The sequence below is a fragment of the Schistocerca cancellata genome, chromosome 1 (genome assembly GCF_023864275.1).
Source record: "Schistocerca cancellata isolate TAMUIC-IGC-003103 chromosome 1, iqSchCanc2.1, whole genome shotgun sequence".
Lineage (NCBI taxonomy): Eukaryota > Metazoa > Arthropoda > Insecta > Orthoptera > Acrididae > Schistocerca > Schistocerca cancellata.
The window spans coordinates 911044243-911066452 of NC_064626.1; the positions used below are offsets into that span (position 1 = coordinate 911044243).

Here is a 22210-nt window from a genome sequence, read left to right on the forward strand (position 1 = left end):
GGTAAGAGGCAAAGTCTGTGGTGCTCAATTTGCAAACAGGCTTCAAGCCTGTCTGCAGGTAGAGTGCAGCCTTTGGTTCATTGTGACACTAGGAGGAGGAAGATGATGAATCATCACCCTGACCCTCTTTTATCCACAGGAAAGGTCTCTGGTACTCTATCTGACAGCAGACTGACATGGGGCTATCTTGGAGGGATTGAAATGAAGCAAATTCCCCATTCCTACCAGGCTTGAACCCAGGACTGCCAGAGTCTAGCATTCTACATGCTAGACCACCACAGCCACCCTGAATGAGTGAAAGCTGCAGAATTTTAGGTGACATTTTTGTAGCTAATTTGTTAATGCAGGATTTTGAAGATGACGCTCAGTGGCATGAAGTTAGCATTTTGTATGATGGCACATAACTAAATGAAAATAAAATAAATTTAGCTTCATCAGGAAAACAAAAAGTATGAAAGTATCACACTATCCCTTTAAGGGGCCACATTACAATTCAGACAAAGATGCTCATCATTTAGTACTTGCATTCATGACTGTCGAGATGCGAAAATGTATCTGATCTGTGCCAAAATTCCAATACCTCCTCATTCTTAACTTACATATTGTGCTGTTACTGCCTTACTCCACTGATCTCTCTAACTTCTGCTTCTCCATTTTGGCCCACCTATTTCCCATTTTGCTGCACCATGTTGCCAGTTCCACATTACTTTTGCTGCCTGCAACCAAGGAAAAAAAAGCTGATCAGGTGTTTAAATAATTACAATAATGGATTGTCACAAGTAATATCGGCAGTAATGGCTTGTTATCTTTATCTGTTGTAACAGTTTATAAACCTGCTTCAGCCAATATGTTGTGATACGAGTGATGGAAGAAATATTGCCTGCACAAATACACAAATATTAGTTGACACATATCATATTTCACTGAGTTTGATCTTCCACAGTGCTACAGGAGGCATCTATTTTTGTGAGAAAAAGTTATTTATATCACAGTTTTCATACTGAACCAGAATGTATAGCTTGTGAATGAAATTAAATTTCAGACAAGCTGCAGATGCATGGTACAGTTGTAACAGGATGCACCTTTTCTTTTTTTAATGGTTTCTGCATGACACGGTGGAAAATTTCATGATTCTGATTTGCAGGATTACTTCTATCACTTATGTAGTGTAGTATAACATTTGAAAACTGATTAGTTGAATAAACAATAAAGTGAAGTCACATTTGGGGGGGAGGGGGGAGGAGGGTGGAGGGGGAGGGGGGAGAGAGGGAGGGAGGGGGGGGGGGAAGGAAGGAAGGAAGAAAGAAAACTGGGGGGGGAAAAAAACGAAAAACATTTGGAATTATATCAGAATTCAACTCCTGTTGCTTACTAACTGCTTTGATGCTATTTGTTGCTTATTAACTTTTTGGAGGCTTCTCTGTTATTCTGTGAAGTGCACAGTCTCTGAATGTTTTCCGAGTCTGAGGGATGAGATTGCCATATTTAATACAGGGTGTTTCAAAAATGACCGGTATATTTGAAACGGCAATAAAAACTAAACGAGCAGCGATAGAAATACACCGTTTGTTGCAATATGCTTGGGACAACAGTACATTTTCAGGCAGACGAACTTTCGAAATTACAGTAGTTACAATTTTCAACAACAGATGGCGCTGCGGTCTGGGAAACTCTATAGTACGATATTTTCCACATATCCACCATGCGTAGCAATAATATGGCGTAGTCTCTGAATGAAATTACCCGAAACCTTTGACAACGTGTCTGGCGGAATGGCTTCACATGCAGATGAGATGTACTGCTTCAGCTGTTCAATTGTTTCTGGATTCTGGCGGTACACCTGGTCTTTCAAGTGTCCCCACAGAAAGAAGTCACAGGGGTTCATGTCTGGCGAATAGGGAGGCCAATCCACGCCGCCTCCTGTATGTTTCGGATAGCCCAAAGCAATCACACGATCATCGAAATATTCATTCAGGAAATTAAAGACGTCGGCCATGCGATGTGGCCGGGCACCATCTTGCATAAACCACGAGGTGTTCGCAGTGTCGTCTAAGGCAGTTTGTACCGCCACAAATTCACGAAGAATGTCCAGATAGCGTGATGCAGTAATCGTTTCGGATCTGAGAAATGGGCCAATGATTCCTTTGGAAGAAATGGCGGCCCAGACCAGTACTTTTTGAGGATGTAGGGACGATGGGACTGCAACATGGGGCTTTTCGGTTCCCCATATGCGCCAGTTCTGTTTATTGACGAAGCCGTCCAGGTAAAAATAAGCTTCGTCAGTAAACAAAATGCTGCACACATGCATATCGCCGTCATCAATCCTGTGCACTATATCGTTAACGAATGTCTCTCGTGCAGCAATGGTAGCGGTGCTGAGGGGTTGCCGCGTTTGAGTTTTGTATGGATAGAGGTGTAAACTCTGGCGCATGAGACGATACGTGGACGTTGGCGTCATTTGGACCGCAGCTGCAACACGGCAAATGGAAACCCGAGGCCGCTGTTGGATCACCTGCTGCACTAGCTGTGCGTTGCCCTCTGTGGTTGCCGTAAGCGGTCGCCCTACCTTTCCAGCACGTTCATCCGTCACGTTCCCAGTCCGTTGAAATTTTTCAAACAGATCCTTTATTGTATCGCTTTTCGGTCCTTTGGTTACATTAAACCTCTGTTGAAAACTTCGTCTTGTTGCAACAACACTGTGTTCTAGGCGGTGGAATTCCAACACCAGAAAAATCCTCTGTTCTAAGGAATAAACCATGTTGTCTACAGCACACTTGCACGTTGTGAACAGCACACGCTTACAGCAGAAAGACAACGTACAGAATGGCGCACCCACAGACTGCGTTGTCTTCTATATCTTTCACATCACTTGCAGTGCCATCTGTTGTTGAAAATTGTAACTACTGTAATTTTGAAAGTTTGTCCGCCTGAAAATGTACTGTTGTCCCAAGCATATTGCAACAAACGGTGTATTTCTATCGCTGCTCGTTTAGTTTTTATTGCCGTTTCAAATATACCGGTCATTTTTGAAACACCCTGAAACCTCCTCCTGGTTTAATAGATTTTCTGGCATCTTTATTTTGTTAGACTGCTGAATTATATTGTCCAGAAACTTAGCATTTGCTCCACAATAGTGGGCTCATTGTGTTTCATTTTCTGTTATACTTGAGACAGTGGTTGGCAATAGCTGATTTGCTGATTGTTTTAGTTAGGAACTTGTTGATTTTCCTTGCATGTCTCCTTGAAGCTCTAACTGTGTATCCTTCCTATGTAAGACATGTCGCCACTGTCTAGGAGCCCTAGATTGTCTCTAATATTACAAGGATAAAATATAAATACTTTAGGAGTATAGGAGATCATTCACCAAAAAGCAGAAATGTTGAGTCATCGATGTGCACACACAAAAGAGATAGAGAATTTGTTAGCTTTCAGATTATATCCTTTCTTGAGCTGGAGTACGCGCACGCATGCGCACACACACACACACACACACACACACACACACACACAAACACTTTTCTACATGCTTCCAAAAAACCCAAAAATCCTGGACACCCCATTGTAGCTGGCGATTCTGCTCCCACTGAAAGAATGTTTGCTCTGGTTGACCAACACTTCCAACCAGTTGCTTGATACCTGGCCTCCCACATGACAAATACTTACCACTTCCTTTACAGACTCTCTGCCAACCCCTCCCCTTTACCTCTTGGGCCCCTACTCATCAATGTTGATGCCACCGCCCTGTACACCAACATCCTTCATGCCCTTGTCCTTGCTGTGATCAAACACTACTTCTACCAATGTCCTTTGGATACCTAACCCACAGTGTTATTCCTCATGCACCTTACCAAATATATCCTGACACACACTAGTTCTTATCCTTTGAAGGGAAGTTATACCAACAAATATGTGGCACAGCCATGGGCACACACATACCAGCCTTGTTTGTGGATCATCTAGAGGAAACTTTCTTGTTCTCCCAAAACTCCGAGCACCTAGTCTGGATCTCATTCACCTATGATAACTTTATGATCTGACTCAGAGCCAAGACACCCTATTCTCATTCCTTCACAACCTCAACACCTTCTCTCCTATCCACTTCACCTTGTCCTCGTCAACCCAGTAAAACACCTCCTGGAACATTGACCTCCATGCATATGATTGCTTTATCCACAACTCTGTCCACATTAAACCCACTAATTACCAACAGTTACATGTGCTTTGACAGCTGCCATCCTTACTACATTAAAAATCCCTCCCATACAACCTGGCCATCTGTGGATGATGTATCTGCAGCGAGGAGAATTAACTTACACAGTATGCTGAATGTCTCACTAAGGCTTTCACAGACAGGTGCTACCCAGCAAAACCTATTCCTAAAATAGAATTTATCCTCACATACACCACCAATCCTCCCATGATACCCAAGAATTAGCTACAAAGGAGTGGCCCTCTCAACATCAAAGTCACCCTTGACTTGGATAACTCAACTGCATCTTTTGCCATGCCATGAAATGAGAGCCATTCTACTCAAGATATATCCTTGTACATACCTATGCCATTCCCACTCCCATCCCCTTGCTACAGGGATTATATCCCCGTGGAAGACCCTAGTGCAAGACCTGTGCAACCCTCCCACCCAGCACATCGTGCTCCAGTCCTGTCACAGGCTTATTTTGCCCCATTAGAGGCTGGGTCACCTGTTAAAGCAGCCATGTCACATACCAACTCTGCTGCAAACACTGCACAGCTTTTTATGTCAGTATGACTACCAACCAACTGTCCACCAGGATAAATGGCCACCATTAAACTGGTGCCAAGGACAAAGTTGACCACCTCATGGCAGAACATGTGGCTGACCGTAACATGCTCGGTTTCAATGGCTGCTTCACAGTTTGGGCCATCTGGATCCTTCCCTCCACCAGAAGCTTCTCTGAGCTATATAGATCCTTGCAACACATAAATTGCTCTCTGACAACTCCCTGCCCCACACCTTCAACCCAACAGTTTTCACCTCTTTTGTTCTATCATCCCCTGGCTGTGGCACTCTTGCATCATATGCCCAGTCCATGCACCTATCACCCCTCCCTCCTGCATTCCTAGCTGGAAAACTATTTGTCTCTGTCTAAGCTACCAGCCACCCATCGTCAAAGGTTTTCTTTTCTATTTTGTGTGTTCCTGTTGATGACTCAGTGCTTTGCGTATCAGTGAGTGGTCTCCTTTACTCTGAACATATTTAAATTCTACCACAACTTTCCCACTGAAGAATAAAATATCTTCTTTGTAATGTTAAAAATGATTGAGATCAATGAAAGCTGCTTGTGCACCTTATTCCATGCAAATGTGGCATGTCTTATGTGGTGCAGAGTGTTGGATCAGATAGCCAGCGAAGTGTCGTGGAGAAAAATATAATAAACAGTTTATCTGTACACCAAGTACACCTCTAATAGGCTGTACTGAGAAAGCTGGAGAGATATGATTGGCTCAGAAGGAAATTAGAAGTTAATGAAAGAGGAGGAACATTGTCAGTGGATTACCGTGGATAAGCCACTACAATTTATTTAGTTAGCTTATAAGTTTTTAGATGTTGCTGTCAGTGTTTAAGATAGTATATGAAATCTACACAGTGTTCACAGTATTGTTGTGTGTACGAGCATAGTTTTTCACTATAGCTGACACAGTTGTCTTGAGAGATTCAGGAACTGTATTGATATTTTAGATAATACTCATTTAACGTTCCATCTCAGCTGCACATTTTTAATCATATTGCATGTTTTGATCACTGTGGATTACCCTCAGAACTAAAATAAAGTATAACTAAGTAGCTGCGTCAGCAACCCATCTTGTCCATTCAGAACCACATATCGTAGTACTAGATGTACAACTGATACGAAACAATAAATGAGAATTGTCTTAAGCATAGTTTTTTTGTAGACTTGTTACTGATGTTCTTTCCTTCTGTAATAGGAATACATCAAAACTGCGTAAGTTGTTACTTGGATGCCATGCACTGGATATTATTCTATCAATCTTGGACAGTCAAGATATGGAAAAATGTTTGAAATATGCTCCCCACAGCCTCCATGCTCTCTGCCTTTCACTCAGTATCAGCAATCCAGCTGAAAAGAGACATTTCAAGGAAGCATTAACAGAATTTAGTCGCTCAGTTAATGATTCTTCGGTAAGTACAAAAAGAAACCCTCGGTGTATCACTGTGTAGTGTTATATTTTGTCATCATGATGTCAGTAATTTATACTAAAGACAGCACTTTTATACTACACAACTTAAAAATAAACTTCAGTAGAAAATAAAAGGTAACATAGCATAACCCACAGTCAAATTGAAAACAAAATGATATTAAAAAAATTGAAAATTTGTTTTAATATATACACTTGTACAGATTTCTATAGATGCCCTTCACTGTGTGTCTTCTGTGCTATGCGTGCGCATACACTCTCTCTCTCTCTCTCTCTCTCTCTCTCTCTCACACTCTCTCTCTCTCTCTCACACTCACTCACACCCACACACACACACACACACACACACACACACACACACACACACACACACCTTAGAGCTACATTGTGCCAGCTGGATTGCTGTTCGACATGTAAACTGGGGTGAACGATTGTCAAGTGAGTGAGGGGAGAAAGGAGCCATGGAATGGGAGGGAGGGTTGTGGAAAGGTGGCTGACTGCTTAGAGAGAGAGAGAGAGAGAGAGAGAGAGAGGTGCAGGGGGTAAGTGGAGATTGAGGCTGAGGTCAGGTTTTCAGGAATTAAGAGTTTGTTGCTAGGATAACTGCCATCCACATAGCACAGAGAACTGGTGCTCTGGAGAAGGACTCAGATGGCAAGGGGTGGTGAGCACATTGTGCTTAGCAGCATGCTCTGGCACTGAGTGTTCAACTATGGTCTTTGCCATATTTTGGCGATGGCCGTTGATTTCAGTGGACAGTTGGTTGGTAGTCATGCTCACATAAAATGCTGTGCAGAAATTTCAGCAGAACTGACATGTGACATAGCTGCTTTCACAGGTGGCTCGACCTCTGAAGATATTGGATAAGAGTGTGGTCCAAGTGTAGTAGGGTATGTTGCATGAGTGAATCAGACAGGTCTTGTACTTGGGTCTTCCAAAGGGATGTGACTCATGTGGCAAGGGTTGGGAGTGGGTGTGGCGTAGGGTTAGATCAGAATCTAGTGTAGTTTGGAGGTTCCTCATTTCCACATGTGATGATAGATTGTTGAAGCCCTGGCAAAGGATATGATTAAGTTGTTTCAGTCTGGGATGATATTGGGTGATACGGTGCTACTTTGCAGCTGGTTCTCAGAGTTAGTGGGACTTGCCCTCTGCAGGGCGATGGTTCAATCCCATGTCCTGCCATCCTGATTTATGTTTTTCGTGATTTCCCTAAATCGCTCCAGGCAAATGCCGGGATGCTTCCTTTGAAAGGGCATGGCCGACTTCCATCCCCGTCCTTCCCTAATCCGATTAGACTGATAACCTTGCTGTCTGGTTTCCTCCCCCAAATAACCCAACCCCAGAGTTAGTGGGTGGATTAGGTGCAGAAAGTCTGTTTGATACCTAGGTTTGGAGGATAGTGCCCATCTGTGAAGGTCTCAGTGAAACCTTCAGCATACTAGGAAAGGAAATTTTTGCCACCACAGATGCACTACCCAGATTAATTAGTTGTGTATTTATGCTGAACTAAACTTTGGTTCTGTGTCCTACTGTTGTCATTTAGTTCATGCAGTGAGCATAACACTTCACTAATAATATAATGTTAATGTATATTTGTTAAACTTTTGTTTGTATTCTCACCTTTTGCTTAGTGAGCCCCTAACTGTTTTATAAATATCTGTTATTCATGGGTTAACTATCCATCATTCATTGTCACTTTCACCTGTACATCTCTCCACAACACACACACTCTCACCTTCACTATTAATGACATCTGTATTGTTAATTTCCATTGATACTCCTCCTCCACTCTACTTATTGCACATGCACACATTTCTCATCATTGGCATTTACACTGTCACACATTGCCTCTCCTTTATAAGCCTCTCTCACTTCTGTGTATTTGTCAGCATTGTTAATAACAGCACTAACCCTCTTTAGTTCATTCTTGAATATGTTGTTTGATTCAAGGTTCGGTAATATAAAGATCACAATATTCCTAATCAACAATGAAATTTCATCCTGAATGAGTTAATGCTGTCCAACTTCAAGAGGGCATCTGAAACCAAGTACTCACTTCCACACCAAACTAATGGCCCCATTCATATTACCTGCAAACATTGGTGATATGGTCTGTGACTTTTCAGAAAATAAACAGTGCCTCTATTAATTAGTAATTTCTCTGTGGAAATATGAGCTGCTATGTTCAGTCTTATTCCATACATCACCTTTCACAGGTCTTCTTACATCAGATTGCTAGATCTGAATACCAGATTTATTATTTAATCATATCAAAAGGGAAATTAACTAGAGAAAACTATAAAATTATAAGACAGATTTGATAGCCAGTACTTTGCCCAGTAGGAGAAATTTAGTGTCTTGAAAGGAGGATATAAGATGAACATCAACAAAAGCAAAACGAGGATAATGGAATGTAGTCAAATTAAGTCGGGTGATGCTGAGGGAATTAGATTAGGAAATGAGACACTTAAAGTAGTAAAGGAGTTTTGCTATTTGGGGAGCAAAATAACTGATGATGGTCGAAGTAGAGAGGATATAAAATGTAGACTGGCAATGGCAAGGAAAGCGTTTCTGAAGAAGAGAAATTTTTTAACATTGATTATAGATTTACACAAAAAAGTTAAAGATTTAGCTGGACTTAATAAAAAGAAAAGTACAAGTTTATTGTTAGATAAAAATGACAAAATAATTCCTGATGTTAAAGGTAAACTGGACAGGTGGACAGAATATGTCAAAGAACTATTTGAAGATACAAGAAAAGATCAAAAATTTTATGATAACATGATCGGAGAACGAGGACCAAGCATATCGAAAGAAGAAATATTACATGTTATCAACAAATCAAAGACAGGAAAAGCCCCTGGACCGGATAAGATACCAAATGACATCCTGAAACTCATAGGAATAGACCATATAGATATATTTGTACAATTGTTTAATGATATTTATAATTCGGGAATTATTCCTAGGGATTGGTTGACATCTACCTTTGTTACATTACCCAAAAAGGCTAATGCCAAAACTTGTAATGATCACCGTACAATAAGCTTAATGAGTCACACCTTAAAGATATTTCTAAAAGTTATACACCAACGAATATACAAAAAAGTAGAAGAAGGTATAAGTGAAACACAATTCGGTTTTAGAAGTTCCCTCGGTACAAGAGAAGCATTGTTTGCTTTTAACATATTAGCGCAACGATGTATGGAGGTTAATCAGCCACTATATGTGTGCTTCCTGGATTATAATAAAGCATTTGACAAAGTTCGCCATGATCATCTCATAGAATTGTTAGAAAAGAAAACACTTGATAAGAAAGACATCCGCATTATATATAACCTCTACTACAATCAAACTGCAACCGTGAAGGTAGAAAATGAGTTATCGAATGATATAGAAATAAAGAGGGGTGTGAGACAAGGTTGCGTTCTCTCACCCTTATTGTTTAATATGTATTCAGAAGACATATTCCAGGCAGCTCTATCAGATGAAATAGCTGGCATTAAAGTGAATGGGCTAAACATTAACAATGTTAGGTTTGCTGATGACACTGCACTACTAGCTGGAAACCTCAAAGATCTACAATTACTTCTTGACGAAGTCACAGAAAAAAATGAAGAATTTGGCTTGACTCTTAACGTAAGCAAGACTAAGTTCATGGTGATATCTAAAACACACAAACAAGAAAATCTTACAATCAATAGGGAAAGAGTCGATCAAGTACGTAAATTTAAATATCTCGGAACAATTGTAAATGAGGAGATTGAAAGCTCAGAAGAAATTAAATCGAGAATAGGACAGGCCAGAAGTATCTTTAATAAGATGAAAAATGCATTCTGTTCGAGAGACATTTGTTTAAACACAAAAATGAGGTTGCTAAGATGCTATGTATTCTCAAAATTACTATACGGAATGGAAGCGTGGACATTGAAAAAGAAGGACATGAACAGTTTAGAAGCTTTTGAAATGTGGGCATATAGAAGAATACTTAGAATTAGTTGGGTGTCGAGGACTACTAATCAAGCTGTCCTAAGAAGAATGGGAAAGGAAAAAGAATTAATTAAAACTATTAAAGTAAGGAAGCTACAATATTTAGGCCATGTTATTAGGGGAGTAAATTACAAGATATTGCAAATAATACTAGAAGGGAAAATTTGTGGGAAGAGAACGAGGGGTAGAAGACGGACATCCTGGATTGACAATTTAAAAAATTGGTACAACTGCTCAACGTCAGAACTCCTTAGATCAGCCAAATCAAGATCAGAAATTGCCATGATGACAGCCAACCTTCTTAGAGGAGACGGCACATGAAGAAGAAGATAGATTTAAGTGTCAGGAAGTCATTTCTGAAAGTATTTGTATGGAATGTAGCCATGTATGGAAGTGAAACATGGATGATAAATAGTTTGGACAAGAAGAGAATAGAAGCTTTCGAAATGTGGTGCTACAGAAGAATGCTGAAGATTAGATGGGTAGATCACATAACTAATGAGGAAGTATTGAATAGGATTGGGGAGAAGAGAAGTTTGTGGCACAACTTGACCAGAAGAAGGGATCGGTTGGTAGGACATGTTCTGAGGCATCAAGGGATCACCAATTTAGTATTGGAGGGCAGCGTGGAGGGTAAAAATCGTAGAGGGAGACCAAGAGATGAATACACTAAGCAGATTCAGAAAGATGTAGGTTGCAGTAGGTACTGGGAGATGATGAAGCTTGTAGAAATCACAACACTATCATAGCTTTGAGAACTAATAATTCTTGTCTCAGGGAGAAGAGAGGGACAGGTTGGGGAAGTTTAAAAAGGGAGGGAGAGTTCATTCAGGCCACAACAAAGTTATGTACAGGAGGATAACATTGTCAACTGCTTTGTTAGTTTCATGTTCCATGGATCATTTTGCACAATAAATCATAGTGATGCGGAAGGAGTCATTTTACATTATTGTCAGAACAACAGAGCATAAGAATTGCGAAGATGTTCCTGTTTATTTAAAAGATTTTGACTGAAAAGTGGGGTAGCAACTGCCTCATTCTACCTTTCTCCGCACCTCTAAAAATTTTCCCAAAACTTTTTGCCTGTGAACATATTCATGCTTTTTTTTAACATAACACACCTCAGACTCCAACATAACTGTAACTTGCTCACACCCACCAGTCTATCATTGTAAGTCACTCATACCCATCCGCTCCCAGTTCTTCACTCACTCATTCAGCTCAACTCATTGTCATTATCTCTTTGTGTCTCTGTGTCATAGCCACAATCCCCGTCACACTGTCCTACTACCACAGTATCCTCTCACTGTCTCCTTCTTGCTTTCTTTCACTGCAGATATCTCATCCTTCCTTCCTCCTGCTGTTGTGTCTTCTCAATGTCACAATTTCTCTTTTCCTCATTGTTATTGCCATATACACTATCTCTCATTGTCACTTGCTATCATCCAGTTTCACTTTCTCTTCATTCCTGCCCCCCCCCCCCCCCCCCCCCCCCCCCCCCCCGACCAACTCCTCCCCGGCACTGTCTCTTTCACTCTATTCCCAACACTGTTCTGTCACTATCAAATATGTTCCACTGCCACTGTGTCCATTTCTTTCTTTCACACTGCCGTTGTCTCCTTCGCTCTTTCTATATCACAACCGCTGTCTACTATCTTTCAATACTTATTACTTTTCTGTCTCTTTCCCACTGCCACTGTCCTTTCTCACCATAAAAAAGTGTGAATGTATGTACATAAGAAAATTTTTGGGAAAATTGTGAAGGTGCTGAGGAAGGTAGAATGGGGCAGCTGGTACCCCACTTCTCAGTCACAGTCTTTTAAATAAACAGGAACATATTTTAATTTTTTGTGCTCGTATAGGAGCATTTTTCTGATGGTCCCCTTCTTTCCCTCCTGCAGCAGGGCATGCAAGTCATATAAAAAGAAATGTATTGGTCAGTAAACTTTAGTTAAATTGAAATAATGCAAAACTAATTTTACACCTCAGACTGCATTTTTATATGCAAATATTTTTGCATGTGCTTCAGTACAACAACGTGGGGTTCCCAGATGATAACAGAGACACTTTACAACATATTTCTCCATGCTTTGTCACTTCATAAACTATGTTTTCATCTCACACCAGTATTTTGTGTGTACAAGTAGGATAACTTTAAATCTCTATATCTCGGAAACAGATGAAGATACGAAGAACATTTTCAAGATGGTTTGAGATTGATGTTTTAGAAATACATCATAAGAATTACAGCCATTTGCTATAAATAGCTGTCTCAGAATCCCTGGCTGGGGTTTGGTAACCAAAAAACAAATTTTTGGGGTGTTTCTCAATAACGGATAAAGATTTTTGAAAATGGATAGATAGCTATTCTTCATAAACTTTGTAAATTGATGGTTGAGTGGAGGAAAAGAAAGGCAAGAAATGAGACTGTTGATGTCATCTGCATTGGGACTTTATGTGAAATCAGTAGTGATGTGTGAAAATGTCTGTCAGATTGGGATTCAAACGTGGAACTCCTGCTTACTAGGCATTTGCGCTAACCACTGTGTCAACTGGACACAATGTTTACTGCCATTGTGTGGACTATCTTGGCATGCCTCTCGGCTGACCTACATTCCCACCTAGTGCCACCTATCTGCAGTCCTCATCCATGTCCTCCATGAATTTATTGTATTTGCAAAATACAACTGCATATTGATATTAGTAATTAAATTTCCAACATGGGTGGATAGAGAGAGTAGGGCACTAATTGATGTTTTCTTAGATGAAGCTCAAAGCAGAAAATAACTGCATACTCAGCAACAAACCCTCTCTGATCATAATGCACAGTTAGTTAGGGTAAAGAAGATTGTTGCTAAAAGCATAGATATTCCTCTGTGACACCAGGCCAAGAGATGATCTGGGATGAAATTTATGATGAACTAAATGCTGACATAAAATTTAATCTATTCCATGACAAATTCATATAATTATTTGAAAAATGTTTTCCTCATAAACTAATCAGAAAGGACATTAAACAGCAATGTAAAGAAGAAGAAGAAGAAGAAGAAGAAGAAGAAGAAGAAGAATCACTAGAGGCATGAAAGCCTCTTGTGAGTAGAAAAGCGAAATATTTCAGTTGGCAGCGAGAAGTAAAGATCCAGCACAAACTACTCAGACTTATTAAGAAAATTATTAAAAAATCATGGAATGTGTACATTATGTAATTCTGACAACAGACATAAGCCTATGCGGAAGGAAGTGAAATGAGAGACAAGACAGCAGGTGCAGGATAACATCACTATTGATTGAAATGGAAGTGTTATAAATGATCGGTAACAGGTAGCAGGCAAATAAATTATAATTTCTTAAATGTTTAGAAAATATGGAGAGAAGCAGTTAAGAGAAAAATTCAAAGCAGTATATTGAAAAAACAAATCTCATAAAACTGAATCAAATGGATATCTCACTCAGTTCTCTTTCTGAAATTAAGAAAATTATATATTATCTGAAATAAAAGCTTTTGTTTATTTGATGTTTCCAACAGTATATTAAAAATTTGCTCCCATATCATAATCTCTGTCTTTTCTGTAATATGTAATGTATCAACAACACAGGACATCGCCACGAGTCGGTTCTCTGTTTAACTGCTCAAGGTAGTTTTCAGATAAAGCACTTAAAAAAATTTCACTGGATTCTTTGTCCCTGCCACCCGTTATGAACGTTTGATTCTCCCAGTCTATATCCGGCAAATTAAAATCTCCACCCAGAACTATAACATGGTGGGGAAATCTACTCGAAATATTTTCCAAATTATCCTTCAGGTGCTCAGCCACAACAGCTGCTGAGCCAGGGGGCCTATAGAGACATCCAATTACCATGTCTGAGCCTGCTTTAACCGTGACCTTCACCCAAATCATTTCACATTTCGGATCTCCGTCAATTTCCTTCGATACTATTGCACTTCTTATCGCTATAAACACGCCTCCCCCTTCACTGTTCAGCCTGTCTCTGCGGTATACATTCCAATCTGAGTTTAGGATTTCATTACTGTTTACGTCTGGTTTCAGCCAACTTTCTGTCCCTAGTACTATATGGGCGTTGTGACCGTTTATTAATGAGAGCAGTTCTGGGACCTTTCTATAGACGCTCCTGCAGTTTACTATTAGCACATTAATATTGTTATTCCCTGTTGCACTTTGCCTACTCCTACCTTGCCGCGTCTCAGGAGGCGTCTTGTTGGGCCTAGGGAGGGGATTCTCTAACCTAAAAAATCCCCATGTGCACTCCACACATACTCCGCTACCCTTGTAGTCGCTTCCGGCGTGTAGTGCACGCCTGACCTATTCAGGGGGACCCTACATTTCTCCACCCGATAGCGGAGGTCGAGAAATTTGCACCCCAGATCTCCGCAGAATCGTCTGAGCCTCTGGTTTAAGCCTTCCACTCGGCTCCAAACCAGAGGTCTGCGATCGGTTCTGGGAACGATACTACAAATAGTTAGCTCTGATTCCACCCCGCGAGCGAGGCTTTCCGCCTTCACCAATTCCGCCAACCGCCTGTACGAACTGAGGATGACCTCTGAACCCAGACGGCAGGAGTCATTGGTGCCGACATGAGCAACAATTTGCAGTCGGGTGCACCCAGTGCTCTCTATCGCCGCCGGTAGGGCCTCCTCCACATCTTGGATGAGACCCCCCGGCAAGCAGACAGAGTGAACACTGGCCTTCTTCCCCGACCTTCCCGCTACTTCCCTAAGGGGCTCCATCACCCACCTAACGTTGGAGCTCCCAATAACTAATAAACCCCTCCCCCCGTGTGCCTGCGCGGACCTTGCTGAAGGAGCAGCCATATGTCCACTCACAGGCAGAGCGGGCGATGCCACACGGCCAGCCTCCACATTGACCCTCCGCCTCGTGCGCCGTGAACACCGCTGAACCCGCCACTCCCCTTGGGGAGAGGGTGGCCCAACCGCGCCTGGTACCCGCGAAGATGTCTTGACAGCAGGGACAGTGGGTGAAGCATGTAACACCTGGGGTGTACCTTGCGACGCACCAGACTCCCCACTGCCGCTACACTCCGAGGCAGCAGCCTGAAGACGGCTGACCGCAGCCATCAACACGCTCAGCTGTTCGCGAACAGTGGCCAGCTCCTCCTGCGTCCGTACACAGCAGTCACACATCCTATCCATCCTAAGGAATCAATTTACTGATGAGAGTTAATCAACCTTTAACTAAACTGCTAATTCACTAAAGGCGGCTGTTTATTCACTAAACTGTGGTTGCTAGCCACTTCTTGCAGAAAACAATGAAAATAGCACTACCTGTCTCTGGACTGTATTGAAAACAAACACTAGCACTACTGGCACTATGGTTGACTAAAGGGACTCTCTCTGACTGTATTCAAAACAAACACGAAATCTATGGAACACTATTAATAGCACCCGACAATTAAAGCTTCCTAATAGCAAATACACACCGAAGAAGAAGTGACAAGCAAGAAAAATACAGTTAATACTTAAATTAAGGTAGCTCGCTGCACAGCAGACGTGAAGCAGACGGCAGTTACGACGACACTGATTTCAGCCGTAAATAGGAATATTAAAAAGGGTAGGAAGATTTTTCTGTTTAGAAAAAGTGACAAAAAGCAGATTTCAGAGTACCTGTTGGCTCAACACAAAAGTTTTGTCTCAAGTACAGATAGTGTTGAGGATCAGTGGACAAAGTTCAAAACCGTCGTACATTATGCGTTAGATGAGTATGTGCCAAGCAAGATCGTAAGAGATGGAAAAGAGCCACCGTGGTACAACAACCGAGTTAGAAAACTGCTGCGAAAGCAAAGGGAACTTCACAGCAAACATAAACATAGCCAAAACCTTGCAGACAAACAAAAATTACGTGAAGCGAAATGTAGTGTGAGGAGGGCTATGCGTGAGGCGTTCAATGAATTCGAAAGTAAAGTTCTATGTACTGACTTGGCAGAAAATCCTAAGAAATTTTGGTCTTACGTCAAAGTGGCAGGTGGATCAAAACAAAATGTCCAGACACTCTGTGACCAAAATGGTACTGAAACAGAGGATGACAGACTAAAAGCCGAAATACTAAATGTCTTTTTCCAAAGTTGTTTCACAGAGGAAGATTGCACTGTAGTTCCTTCTCTAGATTGTCGCACAGATGACAAAATGGTAGATATCGAAATAGACGACAGAGGGATAGAGAAACAATTAAAATCGCTCAAAAGAGGAAAGGCCTCTGGACCTTATGGGATACCAGTTCAATTTTACACAAAGTACGCGAAGGAACTTGCCCCCCTTCTTGCAGCGGTGTACCGTAGGTCTCTAGAAGAGCGTAGCGTTCCAAAGGATTGGAAAAGGGCACAGGTCATCCCCGTTTTCAAGAAGGGACGTCGAACAGATGTGCAGAACTATAGACCTATATCTCTAATGTCGATCAGTTGTAGAATTTTGGAACACGTATTATGTTCGAGTATAATGACTTTTCTGGAGACTAGAAATCTACTCTGTAGGAATCAGCATGGGTTTCGAAAAAGATGGTCATGTGAAACCCAGCTCGCGCTATTCGTCGACGAGACTCAGAGGGCCATAGACACGGGTTCACAGGTAGATGCCGTGTTTCTTGACTTCCGCAAGGCGTTCAATACAGTTCCCCACAGTCGTTTAATGAACAAAGTAAGAGCATATGGACTATCAGACCAATTGTGTGATTGGATTGAGGAGTTCCTAGATAACGGGACGCAGCATGTTATTCTCAATGGAGAGAAATCTTCCGAAGTAAGAGTGATTTCAGGTGTGCCGCAGGGGAGTGTCATAGGACCGTTGTTATTCACAATATACATAAATGACCTGGTGGATGACATCGGAAGTTCACTGAGGCTTTTTGCAGATGATGCTGTGGTGTATCGAGAGGTTGTAACAATGGAAAATTGTACTGAAATGCAGGAGGATCTGCAGCGAATTGACGCATGGTGCAGGGAATGGCAATTGAATCTCAATGTAGACAAGTGTAATGTGCTGCGAATAGACAGAAAGATAGATCCTTTATCATTTAGCTACAAAATAGCAGGTCAGCAACTGGAAGCAGTTAATACCATAAATTATCTGGGAGTACGCATTAGGAGTGATTTAAAATGGAATGATCATATAATGTTGATCGTCGGTAAAGCAGATGCCAGACTGAGATTCATTGGAAGAATCCTAAGGAAATGCAATCCGAAAACAAAGGAAGTAGGGTACAGTACGCTTGTTCGCCCACTGCTTGAATACTGCTCAGCAGTGTGGGATCCGTACCGGATAGGATTGATAGAAGATATAGAGAAGATCCAACGGAGAGCAGCGCGCTTCATTACAGGATCATTTAGTAATCGCGAAAGCGTTACGGGGATGATAGATAAACTCCAGTGGAAGACTCTGCAGGAGAGACGCTCAGTAGCTCGGTACGGGCTTTTGTCAAAGTTTCGAGAACATACCTTCACCGAAGAGTCAAGCAGTATATTGCTCCCTCCTACGTATATCTCCCGAAGAGACCATGAGGATAAAATCAGAGAGATTAGAGTCCACACAGAGGCATACCGACAATCCTTCTTTCCACGAACAATACGAGACTGGAATAGAAGGGAGAACCGATAGAGGTACTCAAGGTACCCTCCGCCACACGCCGTCAGGTGGCTTGTGGAGTATGGATGTAGATGTAGATGTAGACATTTTTCCAGAGAGATTGAAATGCCATTATTAAACCTCTCTATAAGAAAGTTGGTAGGGGAAATGTCAATAATTAACAGCATATTTAACTACTGAGACCATTTTCCAAAATTTTTGTGATGTGTTCTAAAATAGTAGTCCACCTGAGTAACAACAATATCCTCAGTAAATCACAATTTGGAGTTTGGATTTAAGAAGAATTGCTCAACTGATAAGGCCATTTACACATTCACTCATCAAAATTTACAAGTGTCAAATAACAAAATAGCACCAGTTTGTATTTTCTGTGACCTATCTAAGGTATTTGACTGTGTGAATCACAATATTCTCACAGATAAACTGAGATTTTATGAAATAGATAGTATGGCCAACAAACGGATTATGACATGTCTAACTAATGGAATGAAGAAAGTTTTACTTTGTAATTCAACCGTCTTAATCAGGAGAGATGCCTTTGACTGGGAAAAAATCATTTATGGGGTTCCCCAATACTCAATCTTAGATCCACTGTTGTTCCTCATATACAGGGTGATTCACAAAGATATGCAATTATTTTAATATGTTATTCTACAAGAAAAGAATAAAGTTCTTGCAAACATAGGTCCATAGTTGTGGAGCTACGGCAAATAAAAGATTTTGCCTGAAATTTAGCAATTTCGCTAATATGAAGTCATCACAAAACTGTAAGAGGTTAAAGTAAAGCACAATTTCCATTTATTTTGTTGTTATTGATCTGGTGAATCTAATAAAACATGTCCCAGACATGTATCTCTGGTAGTTTTCCAGAACATCCAAAGAAGCAAAGACGTAATTTTGTAAAATTTTTAATTTATTAATTACTTGGCCCAATTTGTTTTTTTAAAATCTAGACAATATACAAAGTTTTCAACGGAAGTTGTAGGGAATTTAATTTTGAAACAGTGACGGTAATAATGTTAACTGAAACTGTACGAATGTGTCAGATAACCTGCTTTTATCAATATCATAGCACATGTGAATTCTTGTTAAACCGGAGAAAACAAAGCTCATTGTTAAGGAAGTTGTACAGTGTACATACAATTTCACAATCCATTCACAATAAATGCTCAAAAATGTCTCCGCCGAGTTCAATGCATTTAGCTGCACTTGTATGAACAGATTTTGTTTCTTGTTTCAGTATTGTTCCTAATTTTGTCTATTGCTTCTCGGGATGTTCTGCAAAACTACTGCAGATACATGTCTGGGACATGCTTTATTAGATTTGCCATGGAAATCGTGCTTTACTTTAACCTCATACAGTTTTGCGATGGCTTCATATTAGCGAAGTTGCTAAATTTCAGGCAAAATCTTTTATTGGCCATACCTCTGTAACCAAACATTTGTGGACCTATGTTTATATGAATTTTTTTTCTTTAGTTATACTTGTTGAATAACATATTAAAATATTTGCCTATCTTCATGAATCACCCTGTACATAAACGCCCTCCATTTTGTATACAACAAGCAGAATTAGTTACTTTTAGAGATGACACTAGGATTGTAGCTAATACAAATGTACATGTATGCACAGAAGAAATGATGAATAATGTTCTCAAAAGTATTATTGATTGTCTTTTATTGTGAATGGTTTCGCTCTTGATTTTTTTAAAAAAGAAGAAGAAGAAGAAGATGATATACATGGTGGAGAAAAATTGTCATGAAATTTTAACCCTGGATAGCTGATGCCAGTAGGAACCAAAATTACTAATGTTGTGTAGGTCGACAACATACAATTTTTAAACTACGGAAACTTAGTGTAAAAGGCTCCAATTGGCCGTGGGATTGCCCTGTTTCCCGATGCTCTGGACGTTGGGGCAGTGATGAGGCAAGGGATGTTTGTTTGTGTGAACCAACAACCATAGTGCTGTCCGTCAACTAAAGAATGGCAACGGGGCAATCCCACGGCCAATCGGAGTGCGTGGTGCCAAGTTTCTCTAGTTTAAAAATGGTACGTTGTCGACCTACACAATATTATCAATTTTGATTTCTACTGGCATTAGCTATCTAGGGTTAAAATTTCAAGACACAATTTTTCTCCACCCTTTATTCAGTTCTGCATGTCTAAAGGTACTACACAAATAATAAATTAACACATACAAGATGACGAAATAGTAACTAGGGTGGAAACTTCAAAATTTTTGTGCGCCTGTATTGATGAAAATTTAAATTGCAGAAAACACATTTTGGAACTTTAAAACCGCTTAATTCAGCCACATTTGAACTGCAAATCATTGCAAATCTTGGGGCAAGAGAAATCAGTTGATATTTTGTGTATTTTTATTCACAAATGTCTTATGAAATAGAGTTTTTAAGATCTTTAAGAAAAGAAAGTATTCATCGCTCAAATATGTATTATAAGAATAACATGTGGTTCACCCTCACGACCCTTTTATAGACATCTGTTTGAGAAAAGTATATTTATTCCCTCATGAAGTTTGTTCTAAGTAATCCCCTGTAGTTCAGAACAGCTTTGTACATAACTACAATACCAGAAGAAAAAAATGATATTCAACACTCCACATTAAGGTTGTCATTAGCACAAAAATGGAGTGTACAGTGTGCCATCAAAACTTTTGATCACTTACCTACTGATATAACATGTTTGATAGACAGCAAAGTTAAATTTAATAACAAAATGAAAAAAATTCTTTTTGAAAAGTTCTTCTATTCCACAGATGAATTTCTATTTTTGTAATGTGTGAAATGTGATGGGGTAGAAATTGCTAACTCACTGATCCATGGAACATGAAACTAACTAACTAACTAACAGTATGAGTTGCACAAGTAATTAATTGTCTGCACCCAGTAGCTGAGTGGTCAGTGCGACATAATGTCAATGCTAACGGTCTGGGTTCGGTTCCCGGCTGGGTCTGAGATTTTCTCCACTCAGGCACTGGGGATTGTGTTGTCCTAATCATCATAATTTCATCCCCATCAACGCACAAGTCGCTGAAGTGGCGTCAGATTGAAAGACTTGCACCCAACGAATGGTCTACCCGACGGGAGGCCCTAGTCACATGACCGTACAAGTAATTAATTGATGCTGGAATGTTCAGTACACTATCACACTCCTACTTCTCATCAGATAATCAGAGTCTGAACTTACAATTATTTAATGGACCACCACTATCTGCAAAATATCAAAGTACCCACAATCTAGAATTTAACTAAGTCCATTGACTGACAGGATTTTTCTAAATCCATCCTCAGCTAGAATATTTGTAAGACCCACAGCCTAGCAGAATTTCTCCACACCCATCTGTGTGGGTGTTACAGCTTTTACTGATGCCTCATCTTTTAGTCTTCTTGTTTGTCCCGGCTTCTTGAGATCTCTTAACAAAGATACACAATATAACAATTTCCGTAGTGATACAATGAAGTTATGCAACAGTTGATCATTTAACATTCGAAACTGCTGGTTTATTGGAATTTATGGAAAGAAAAACCCTCTCATACTCTCAACTGTAACATTTTGTGTGTGCAATGTGACTGATAAATTAATTAAGCTGCATTAAAGTGTTGCTAGGCAACATAATCAACACGGTGATATGCATCTCAATTAAAACTGAACCTCAATATTTTAAATAAACGTTCGGTTCATTTTTGTTAAAATCAGTACTTGTCTCAAAATTAACTTCCAACTTAGCGCATTAAGTCTATTGTATGCGATTTACAGGACAACTCGATCACGCACTGGCGTGTAACATATATCAAATCGAGCTTGCAAGTTTCAGTTTTCCCTAATGGGCTAGACGACTCTTTTGTGATAACATGATCTTACGTAAAGTCTAACTGGAACTGGATTTGTCTCCACCCGAGTTAAAATCATAAAAATAAAATTCATCGCACAGGTCAACACGCTAAGTGATAACTTGTCTCAGAGTGAAAGCCACACATAAATTCACACTTTCTTCATGCATACAATAACCGAAACACCATTATATTAAACAGATAAATTATGGCATGCAATTACTAATCAAACATTTCCGATCTTGAATAAACTTCAAGAACTTGTATTTCACAATCAATGAAATTTATCGCTTGAGAGAAACTTATTAGTTTGCTAAAATGGATTCAAATTACAGTCAACTCATGTCTGGACGACGACATCACGAATCGACACATGCTTGGAATGAACGAAATACCTGTACTGAAAAATTCTGGCTGTTGAGTGATTTACTGACTTTTACGACAAATTTGGTGCCCCTTGCATCGCTAAACTGCTCTCCCAATCTGTAATGTTGCGATAAGATTCGGGATTTCGTGGAGCTTGCTAGGGTGGTGTACTGTGCTGTTATACCTTAG

General features: G+C 40.3%; 1 protein-coding gene across 2 annotated transcripts in view; it reads left to right on the forward strand.

Annotated features, from left to right (window-relative positions):
• The window catches only part of LOC126191186 (armadillo repeat-containing protein 5-like), a 215914-nt gene that overhangs the window by 148797 nt on the left and 44907 nt on the right, over positions 1 to 22210 (forward strand). For both annotated transcript variants that reach the window (XM_049931967.1, XM_049931977.1), the window contains one exon: positions 5968 to 6181. In XM_049931967.1, the coding sequence (XP_049787924.1) occupies positions 5968 to 6181 (214 nt within the window). The remainder of the gene's footprint in view (positions 1 to 5967; positions 6182 to 22210) is intronic.